Consider the following 12,268-nt stretch of genomic DNA (forward strand, 5'->3'; position numbering starts at 1 on the left):
ATAATGTAATAAATAATAGTGTGTAAATAATGTCACATTCGCTATTGCATAATTATTGTCTTCTAAGTCATACATTATATTTTGATTTAATTAAATCGATAAATTCTTTATATATCGTAGGTTTTGATTTCTTAAATTGAAAATGTTTTTATATATCTTCTGAACTAAAATTTTTTCTATATTCACTTTTATGATATAGGTAAGCTACAATGCAAAAAAATAGGTTAAAAAAAAAACATATCAGAGATGTTAGTTTAGAATCGTCTATGACATCTGTAGATATTGGCTATGGACTGAATCTTTTGGAGGGAAATGAACGTACTGTTGGATCTAACTCCGTCACTTCTAACTCTTCAACTGATATTGAATTTGGCAATATAGGAGGTCCAGGTTTAGATAGCACCCCTTCAATTGATTATGCTTTAAATTTGAATACAGGTATGATATACTTCAATTTTAGAATTTGAGTATAATGATAAAAGTATTACGATTTTACAAATATATTATATATTTGTTGCAGTTGATAACAATGATCAACAGAAAACCAGAGGCTGGACAACTTTGAAGAAATTGTTTGCACTATCTCCTAATGAGCGTATTGTAGTGTTTGCAAACTCTGATAGGCAACCAATTGGTGAAGAAGCTCAACTATTGGCTGAATTTCTAGGCATGCTAGCCCGTAATGGAATGAAATTGCCTATTCATTATGAAACATGGCATAATGTTCCAAAAAAAGTTAAGGCCGATGCGTTAAACTTTATTGAGGTATTAGTATAATTAATTAGATATATTCAAAATTTTAATTTTACATTTTGTTTACTTATTCAAACTTTTGTTATTGTATTATTATAGTCAAGATTTGAACTTGAAATTTCAACTTCATATGTGCTTAAGTCCTTGAAAAAGAAATGAAAAATTATAAGCATAGTTTGAAGAATAAGTATTTCGATCGAAATGGTATTGTAGAGGCGATGATGCAAAAGCTGCCCCATAATGTGATTAGGTGGTAATATGAACAACTGGTTAAATTTTGGTTCTCAAGAAAATGAGAGGTACTAGTTTATAACTTTGTATAATATAATGAAATGATGAAAGTGTTTAATGGTTTAAGTTGGTAATATTTATATTTCTATCATATAAGTAATTGTTTTTTATGACAAAAAAGAGAACATATTGGGATTGGTAGCAGAAAGCAACAGAAATATAGCCACACAAGTGGATAAAAAAGTTTTGCAAGAAAGTAAAAAAAAATTGTAAGTTTATGATAATTAACTTATTTCAATTAATGAACTTTTTCTGCCATTGAAAGGTAAATATGGAAATTAACATTTATTGTTCTGTTTTAATAGATTTGATTGTTTTAATACATGTTATTAAACTTATCGAAAGTTTTCAACTTAGTTACACAGATAATATGTATGAAAAGTTACTGTTTACGTATATTTACGCATTTATTATCTGGTTGTTGTTATTGTTGATTTTTAATAGTTTCGATACCTTCAATACTTGATATTAAGCTTATTCGATTGATTGAAATTAGTTTCTATGATTGATATGGGAGAAAAAGTTATCAATTATCTCTGTTTGGGAATATTTTTGCATATAAAAGGTAAATATACAAATAAATTTTTGATGTTTTCAACATATTGAATGACTTTAATCCTTCATATTAAACTGGGAAAAAATAATTGAATTTGGTTTCCATGATCGATATATGTGAAAGCCCAAAATGCTTTGATTCTTTGCGTATATTTAAGACTATTGTGTTGTTACAGAGTCAAAATATAAATAAAAGAGATTAAAGTTATTTGAAATTTTAATACTTGATTTGACATGATTGATATACATAAATAAGTTACGGTTGATATGTATCTTATCAAATAACATATATTTTTGTATAGAAGAATGAGATGGGTGGTACAATTGAACGTGTGAAATTTTTTTATATAACATACACAAAAAAAGATGGATCTTACATGAATGTCGAAACACAAAAAATTGTGGTAATTTGTATCATCTATTTTAACATAAAGTAAATATTAACCCTTTTAACATATAATCAATTAGTCATTAAACTTGATTGTTGTATATGACAAATTCACAGGAGAAAGTGAAAGAGAAAATGACTGTTGAGATTGAAGTAGCATCTAAATGTTCTCTCAACATGCAAGAAATGAAAAATCGAATATTCATAGAAGTTGATGAAAAAGAAAGGTATGGATGGGTCCGAGACCTTGGATTGGGTCCAACACCATCTACCTACTATTGACATAACTCTCCGTAATTTACACTCTCAGCAAGTTAGTCTTTGTGAGACATTTCAATATTGAGATGGGAGTTACAAACTATGCAACAACGTTTTCAGTAAATGGAAGCAGAAAGAGAACATGAGCGTGCCAAAATTGAAGAAGAACGTGCTAGAATGGAGCTAGAGCGTGCAAAATTTCAGTAGTTGCATGATCGATTCGATCATCTTATGAATTTTATGCAACAATAATTTTCAAAAAATGATCTTGGTGCCCCATCAACTCAAGTATTATATTTAGTAAATATTAAAATTTTTAAATAAAAAATGAGCATACAATGAAGTGTTAAAAATTGTATAGTATTATTCAGTAGGTTGTTGAGCATGCTAGTGACCAATGTGAAAATTTTTTTTCATCAATTGGCAGCCAGCAAAATATATGTAGTCATCCATTTCATACATTTTAATTTTTTATTTGGTTAATGTATTTACAATATTTGAATGTTATTATACTCATTATTAAACTTTGTATTACTTAGATGTATATTTAAATGTAAATGAAGTTAATATTAATTTCAGTTTTTGAATTTAAGCTCTTTACTGAAAATAAAATTTATTATAAAAATTATAAAAAATATATATATTTTTACATAATGGCAGCATTTGTGTTGGCCAATGCCGCTAAATGAATAATTTAGTGATGTTTTGTAGCATAAAATGCCACTATAAGTAGCAGCACTCTTTCCAACAAATGCCGCTAGTTTAGTGGCATTTTTTTATAGAAACGCCACTAAAGCAACGACATTTTTCTCATAATAACGCCACTGAATTAGCGACGTTTAAAAGATACAAACGCCCTAAATATTGAGGCGTTTTTAGATTCAAACGCCATGCAAAGTAGTGGTGTTTTTTGTTACAAATACGGTCAATGCAACGACGTTTTTCTCATAAAAATGTCACTGAAATAATGGCGTCTTTAAGATATAAACGCTGCTAAAATGGAGGCACTTCACATACAAACGCCGCTAATATTGAAGCGTTTTTTCGTAAATGCTGTAACCTTATAGTGTCGTTAATAAATGCCGTTAAACGGTTAAAAAAATACTACTAAAAACCAAAATCCCTGTAGTGCTTGCAATAAGATTTTTAAAACAAACTTCGTCCTGAAGTTAATTATTATTATATCAAATAAGTATAATTTATTTTAAATTTAATTTTAATACATAAATTATGATCAATATTAATCATTAAAGAGTAATTAGCATCCAAGATGGGTTTTGATAACCTAAGGCAAATATGGCTACGGATTGGATAGCAAGAATCAACGGGAACATGCTCCAATTGAAGTAATTCACTTTGTCAATCTCATTTTCAAGAATATGTAAACTTTAGTATAGAAATTTTATTTTCTTCTATTCAAAATTTTCTTCTCAAGAATGATTTTGGATATGCAGAATAACCAAAGAAAAATATAGAGATTGGGAAAAAAACTCATTGAAAATTTGACTAAATTGCTTCTTTCATCTTTGGTACAATTGATTTTGATCGAAATTAGCATCAATTTAAGCAAATGTTATATATTATTTGAAATTATTTCGTTTGATAAATGTTTTTTATATTTTTTTATTCATGTTCAAAAGATTAATTCATATGTTAGAAGTAGCAATCAATTTTTAGTGCTTAAAAGTTGAGACATTTAACATTTCATTGCATCACATATATGGTGTGCTTGGTAAACAAAAAAAAGTGGAAGGACAGATAAAAAAAAGATACAAAAAATTTCTAAATGTAAAGTAAATTGAGATGAAAAAAAAAGGAAAAAGAAAGGTTACTATTTTTCACATTTATTAACAAAAACAAATCATTACAAATCGAAAAGAAAATAAAAAGAGAAAATGAAAAAGATGTAAGTAAGTATTATATATTTATAAAATTGTCTATCATATGTAAATTTTGTCTTAATTTATAAAAATTTATAATGATGAAATCATATAATTTTTTTTTATTTTTCAATTTTACCAAAGAATGAATGAAAAAAATATATTTTCTTTTAAATTCTACACATTTTCATTTTTTTATCCACAAAACCAAATAAAACCTTATTTCTCTAACAGTGTATTTGGATTGAAAGGAGAGAAAGGAAAGGAAAGTAAAGTAAAGGAAAGCAAAGGAAAGGAAACAAAACCCCCAATTCTCTTGTTTGGATAGATATTTAATTTAAAGAAAGACAAAGAGATGGAAATCAAATAACCTTTGATTTTTTTTTGTAAATTTAATTTTTTTAATACCTTAATTTGGAGGAAAAGCTAGAGAAAGGAAAGTTGAAAAAAAAAATTTATAAAAGGACTATTATGTCAATCTTTTTATTAATACTAAAAATCTAATAAAAAAAACCTAAGCAGATCATAATCATCTCGTAATTTTTTCAAAGTCATTTTTTTTCAAGTAAGTTATATATATATATATATATATATATCTTCCAATATAAATATTTTTTATATTTTTTGCTGATTTGATTTTAATGAATGATTAAATATAAATTGATATATTTTTTAGGTTTATGAGATGTCAGATTAGTTCAAAATTTATCAACACATATTTGTAAAACATCTTCCCGTTTCACTTGATTAAAAACTATTGATATAGCAACAATTATGAGATCAGATAAGATAGTAAATATATTATGATCTAAGAGTGCTCTAAAATCACAAGTAATAAAAAGGTTATAATTGAAAAAAATTATTATAATGAATTATTTTTTTTTCTTTTTCACTTTTTATCCAAATAATTATTGTTAAAATTTTTTTTTCTTTCTTTTATTAATTTTAATTATCCAAATAAAGGTTACATACATTATTTCCTTTCGTTTAAAAAAATTTTTTTTTAATTAATATTTATCCAAACATAACGTAAAACTAAGCTACATCAAGTACCTGTTCAACTGTGGGAAATTCTGACTATTCTTCAACTTATCCATCTTTGGCAACAGCGGGGGTTTTACAAATTGTTGTTCAACATTAATTAATTATCACATATATAAGTCCAAGTATAATATTTTATTTAATTTTTAATTTAGTAACAATCAAGACATAAATGAGACGTTGCACTTAACATCAGGCATAATGAACAACTCATTCTTAAAACATAAATAGGACGTTGCACTTAACATCAGGTAGAATGAACAACTCATTCTTAACATCAGGTAGAATGAACAACTCATTCTTAAAACATAAATGGGACGGTGCACTTAACATCAGGTATAATGAACAACTCATTCTTAAAACATAAATGGGAGGTTGAACATAACATCAGGCATAATGAACAAGTCATTCTTAAACAAGGTCTTCTCGCAAGCCTACCTTCGAAAAGTACTACTAATTGCTTAGTCCTTTTACTTGTTGCACCATAAGTTTCTTTGTTTTACTTGCTTTTCTGCATTTAAAAAAAAAAATTTACAGTCCCAGTTTCACGTTCAACGGATAAATCTAACATGCAACAGTAAAACAGACAGGAAGGTCTCAAAAAAATATGTTGTAAAATATGTAGTACCACATAAGACTTCAACTTAAAAAAAAAATTATGTTTAAAATATCTAAAGGAACAATTGACCAAGTCTTTTATACCATTATCACTTTTCATTATGGTACTCGATTCTTATGAGGTATCTGAGTTATAAGTACTAATTAACTGCTCTTTTGCTCTCAATTGTGAGGAATTGGAGAGTTAAATGTGGATGACAAGTCTTTTCCTAAAGTTTAGCATCTTTGCTCTGCAGGCACTTCTGACTCAGGCACATGATCAATCAGGTTTGGCTATCTAAATCTCTGGACATAATATATAACAATTCCAATCTCTTTAACTGACAGAAACAACTAAGGATGATTCTCCCCATGTTCTTTCCAGGGTTCATTAGCTTAGATTGTGGGTTGCCAGAAGGTTCAAGCTACAACGAAACTACAACAGGCATAACCTATAGTTCAGATGCACCATACATCCAAACTGGCAAAAGCTATAGGATATCTGAATTCAATTCTGGCAAGCAGCAACAGTTTCTGGAGTATCTTAGAAGTTTTTCTGAAGGAGACAGAAACTGTTACATGCTAAACCTCACAAAGGGTAACAAATATTTAATCAGAACAACTTTCATGTATGGAAACTATGATGGAAAAAATGAGGCACCAGAATTTGATCTACATTTAGGACCTAATTTTTGGGCCACAATGGTATTTCCAAATGCATCTACTGTTATAGTGAAGGAGCTCATTCATTCTCTTCAATCAAATTATTTGCACGTCTGTCTTGTGAACACTGGGAAAGGGATACCTATCATATCATTACTAGAGTTAAGGCTTTTGAACAACATAACCTATAACACTCTGTCCGAAAAGGAATCACTGGAACTTTTCTTCAGGAATGATTTTGGTTCAACATCCAATTCAACATTCAGGTAAGTCATTCACTCAAAATTTTGGTAAATACAAAATAAAAAGAAAATTTAGATGCTTCTTTCTTAATTATTGAGCAAAATTTGCCTCAGGTTTCCAGAAGATGTTTATGATCGGATCTGGAAGCCTTACCAAAGTAATGATTTGGGACAAAAAAGTACCCCTTTTTCCGTTACACCTGACAGCGACTATGATCCACCATTGCTTGCCATGAGGACTGCCAGCATACCAGCGAACGCTAGTCAACCCTTGAATTTTTCCGTCCAAGATTCTGATTCCAATGCCCAATTTTATTTGTACATGCACCTTGCAGAACTTGAAGAGCTCCAAGCTAACCAGTCCAGAGAGTTCATCACCTATTTCAATGACAAGCTTTGGTGTCAAACTTTTAGTCCTACATATTTGCGGGCAGACACTATACACAGCGTAAAACCGGTTAAAGCAGGCCAGTTTTCAATGGTAAGAACCAGAAGATCAACCCATCCACCCATCCTGAATGCCCTTGAGGCTTATAAAGTAAAGGAACTCCTAGAGTCACAAACAATTGAAAAAGATGGTAAGCGCAATCTAGAACTAATGACAGATTCTCCTCATAGCTATCATTCTGCTAATATAACTCCTGCTCTCACATATATATGATAGTTGATGCGATGATGAATATAAAATCAATGTATGGATTGAATAGAAACTGGCAAGGTGATCCTTGTGCTCCTCAAGAATACTCATGGGAAGGTCTTAATTGCAGCTACGAGGATTCGAATCCACCTAGGATCATATCTTTGTAAGTCTGTGCCGTAGAGTTCAAGTTAGCTACTAATTTTCATTCAAATAACATCATTATTATCGTTAATAAAACTATTGTTCATGAAATCAGGAATTTATCCTCTAGCGGTTTGACTGGAGAGCTTCCTGCTGATATCGTCAATCTCACTGAATTACTATATCTGTAAGTGTCTCCATCCATAATAAATAACCAGTTATCATCCTGTATAAGGATGAAGTAGGATAAATATAAGCTCACCTATTTCAGTTACAATATCAGGGACTTATCAAACAATAATTTGAGTGGACCAGTGCCCGAGTTTTTAACTCAACTGCAATCTTTGACTCACCTGTAAGTTACTTGGGATTTAGACTCGAAAAATATAAATTTTGAATAAGGAGTTAAAGAACGTTCTTCTCTACCTTTGCAGAAACTTGACAAGAAACGAACTAAGTGGTTCAGTTCCAGCAGGACTCATTGAAAAGTCAAACAGGGGTTTGCTACAATTAAAGTATATATGCATTCCATACCATGGTTTATGATTTTGGATAGTAATTCGCTTGTGTTCATTTTAATCTCCTCTTTAGCAATTATCAAAACAAATTCACTGGATGAGAGGTTAAATTCTTACATATTGGGAGTAATGCTATAGGTAACTTTATGTACCAGATGGCAGTAGTTAGTCCTTTTATCCAAGTCTTACTTTTTCTCTTCGTCAATTGAATTGATTAAGTGTGGAAGGAAATCAAATTCCTTGTACATGGGAATCATGCATGACAACGAAGAAGAAGAACACTGTAGTGGTTCCCATAGTAGCATCAGTTGCTTCAGTGCTTTCTCTCCTCATAATTGTTTCAGCTCTCTTATGGTGGTTTAAAGGGAGAAAACCATCAGGTAGGACCAAACTTGCAAAGTATATGCACTTAAGTAACATAAAAATGAGCCTTTTCATGCTATTGTGAAAGATTTTCTCTACAGTTATATGCTTATTGAACCTGCTTTAATGGTATCAACAGCAGGCAAAATGATTGTGGGCTGTAGAAAACCATATCAGAAGGAGTTAAAGAATCGACAATTTACATGCTCTGATGTCCAAAGGATCACAAACAATTTTGAGAGAGTTATAGGGAAAGGTGGTTTTGGAACAGTTTACCACGGTTGCTTGGGTGACACTGAAGTAGCAGTTAAGATGTTGTCAGAATCATCTATTCAAGGGTATAAGCAATTTGAAGCTGAGGTATGAGAGCCTTAGTACTAATACTAAAGTTTAAATTCATTGATATATATAAACTAATTAAAATTTGGGTTTTAATTTATGATTATATATAGGTGGAGCTTCTTTTGAGAGTTCATCATAGAAATTTGACTACCCTTATTGGTTATTGCGATGATGGCACCAACATGGGGTTAATCTATGAGTACATGGCCAAAGGAAACTTATTAGAGTATCTCTCAGGTTTGAACTCATTAATCCCTTACCATACTATATTCATTAATTAGTCGGATTTGACATATTATATATGGTAAAATTTCCTTTTTCTCGTCTGTTGTTAGAATTCTAGATTTTTAGTTCCAAGATTGAATCCGACAGTTATAAGTATATAAAAAAAAAATACAAAATCTGAAAAAAGATTAACTCAACTTCCTATGACTTGATCAGATAGCCGTAGCAGTGTCTTGAATTGGGAAGGAAGACTTGGAATAGCGCTGGAGGCAGCACAAGGTTAGCATGAGTTTAGTTACAATAATTTCTTCATTTTATTGGGTTTATTACACTGATTAAGAAATATAAAAAAAAAATGCAGGACTGGAGTATTTACACCATGGTTGCAAACCACCCATAATCCACCGAGATGTAAAGTCTAGCAACATCTTATTAACTGAAAACTTGCAAGCTAAACTATCTGATTTCGGGCTATCCAAAAGTATCGAAGGTTGCTCTCATGTATCCACCGTCATTGCCGGTACCCCTGGATATCTTGACCCTGAGTACGTACATCTTGTCTTGAGATGATCGTTTCTGATCTCTTTTCCACCTTTTCTGACTGCTGCAAATTTGCTGGTTTCCACGCTTGGTAATGCAGGTATTCTACAACAAACAGGTTGACTGAGAAAAGTGACGTTTATAGCTTTGGAGTAGTTCTTTTGGAAATCATTACAAACCGGCCAGTAATTGCAAGAAATATAGATGAGCCTGCTCACATAAGTCATTGGGTTGGTTCCATGTTATCCAATGGAGACATCGAAAACATTGTGGATTCAAGGTTGCAAGGAGATTTTGAGATAAAGTCTGCATGGAAAGCGATAGAAGTGGCTATGGCTTGTTTATCTCCAGCTTCCCTGAAAAGGCCAACGATGAATTATGTGGTGATGGAATTGAGCGAGTGTTTGTTAGCGGAGAGAAATAGGACAAGGGGAGTGAATGAAGATGAATCACTAGAATCAACTACTGTGGAATCCTTGAATTTTGGTTCTGATGTAACTCTATCAAGGTGACTAGGGCCGGACACTGTGGTTACAGCTTAATTTGATGCTTTTCTGCTTCATCCACGCCAAAAATATCGTGGTAGTGTCATTTCCAAATGTTCTTGGGCGCGCTATGCATTAGTAATTTTATACTTGTACACAAATAAAAACACTGCAAGAAATTAAGCCATGTACATATGTATTTTAGGAGACTTTAAGCTTGGTATTTTTTTTTTTTTCACTTTTTCTTAGGAGTGACCAAAGTCTAATTTTGTTTGTTTTTGTAGAAAATGTATAAATATATACATCTTTTTTCCCTACGTGTTCAAGGTTTATTAATTGATTCCCAAGTGTAATATTTAGATTTGGAGCAAGATAAGAGGTTGAAACATGAAAGTTTTATGTTTGAATTTTGAGACTAATTAATGTTTATATTTATGCAATAAAAGAGATTTTTATCTCTTTTCATAAAACTTTTACCGAAGAATATTTAGTTGCCACGATATAAACATGGATTTTGGCCAAATGAATATGTGAGATATGCTTTAAAATTAAAAGTTTATTAGACATATGAATGCCATTACAATTAGATAAATCAAAATCCCATAATAAAAATGTTATCCAAGAATTACCCCCTTTAAGAAATCAAATAGATTCATAAACTTTTTTTTTTTTTGTTATTTTAACTTAGAGTTCATTGATGGTAAGGTTTCTTTTGACATGTACTTCTAGAAAAAAGGTTTTAGGATGGAAGTAGCTCAAACGGTTGTCATGTTATGTCAACTGTTAGCAATAAAATCTTAAATGTGGATTAATTAGAAAATAAATAAAAAGGTCTCTTTAATAAATGTTACAATTTAGTAATAAATTATATATTTGTGTCAGAGAATTAATATCAAAACAAAAGGATACTTTACATGTTGAAAGGTTAGGAAAATATAATAATAGTTAATATGAAATTAATTTTGATATTTAACTTTGGAAAAAATTCTACAAGAAATGAATTCTTTTAATTTAAAATTACAAAAATATTATGACGCTTAATATAAAGTAGTAAATTATGCGTTTAGGTTTGTAACCTTTATATAAAAATAAAAGGTACACATTTACATGTTTAGAGATTAATTAGAAAATATATCAATAATTATGTCTTCTGTTGATAAAGTATTGGTTTTTTAATTTCAGTAATGAATTTTAAGTAACTTAAGTACCAAAAAAGTTTAGAAAATATAAACAAAAGTTAATATGTAATTAAATTCAGTATCTAAGTTTGAAAAGTATTAATATGTACTCTTGACTCAGCAGTTAGCACTGGGTTGGTCTTTTAATTTAAATATTAAAATAATATAAAAGAACAATTATTTAAAATCAAAATTTGTATTTTGTTTCATAAGGAGCTATATATATATATATATATAAATGACAGCGAGTAGAATACCTGCTAATTTTAAGGTACTTGAATTAAAAAAAATTTAGATAAAGTTTTTGTAAGTGAAGTTTGTGAATTTTTTTTTAATATTTAATAACAAATTTAATAAAAATTTCAAACTGATAAATTGATAAAATTTAATGTGAAAATTAATAGTATATAAAAACATATTAAAAATATCATTTATAATTTAAATTTGATAAATACTTATTAAACTATAAAAAAAATTTTAAAATTTTTTACTAAAAACACCTAATTGAAAAATATATTAAATTTAAAATTAAATTTTTAAAAAATTTTACATATTTGATTTATGTAACAAGATTTTTTAATTTATTAGTTCTGATTTTCTATTTTAATTTTTATTTAATATTTTTTAATAAAAAATTTCATCTAAATCTTTTGCACTTGAATCCAAGCCTGATGACACTTTAACTACTCATAATTACATCTTGAACTTGACTAAATATTAATACCAAATATCTGAACCTGATTACAGGATATCTGCAAAGAATATAAACTTTGAGTATTTGATTGTAAATAACATGAATATCCGTTATTAGATTTGAACCTAAATCCATAGTAAAAAAAAAACATTAATTTCAATGTATATTATTGAGTAAAATTAAGTTAATAAATTAAAATTAAAAATCATATTTAGACAATTTATGAATTTTAGTATGTATTAAATTAATTATAAGTATATAAGCATAAATAATTTAAAACAAATATTTAATATTAAAATATCATTATTTATAGTCGGATTTAGACCGTGGGTATCCAAAAACAAGTATCCAATTAAACCCATGATGGGTAGTATTTTTACTATCTAAACTTGATTATATGTTATCCTATTACTGTTTAATTGAATTGGATAGTGTAAGTAACCTACTATATAAAAAAAAATATATTTATATAAT

General features: G+C 29.2%; 1 protein-coding gene across 1 annotated transcript; it reads left to right on the forward strand.

Annotated features, from left to right (window-relative positions):
- The first annotated feature begins 5,735 nt into the window (after window positions 1-5,735).
- Window positions 5,736-10,239, forward strand: LOC111274149 (LRR receptor-like serine/threonine-protein kinase IOS1). Its single transcript, XM_089755207.1, has 13 exons — window positions 5,736-6,051; window positions 6,149-6,692; window positions 6,783-7,246; window positions 7,333-7,471; window positions 7,565-7,636; window positions 7,733-7,804; window positions 7,884-7,964; window positions 8,187-8,347; window positions 8,470-8,690; window positions 8,783-8,909; window positions 9,114-9,176; window positions 9,259-9,442; window positions 9,538-10,239. The coding sequence occupies exons 1-13, from the start codon at window positions 5,973-5,975 to the stop codon at window positions 9,947-9,949; spliced, it is 2,619 nt and encodes an 872-aa protein (XP_089611333.1). The 5' UTR covers window positions 5,736-5,972; the 3' UTR covers window positions 9,950-10,239.
- The last annotated feature ends 2,029 nt before the right edge of the window (window positions 10,240-12,268 follow it).

The sequence above is a fragment of the Durio zibethinus genome, chromosome 26 (genome assembly GCF_047325235.1).
Source record: "Durio zibethinus cultivar Kanyao isolate XHJ-2024 chromosome 26, ASM4732523v1, whole genome shotgun sequence".
In the NCBI taxonomy this organism is placed as follows: domain Eukaryota; kingdom Viridiplantae; phylum Streptophyta; class Magnoliopsida; order Malvales; family Malvaceae; genus Durio; species Durio zibethinus.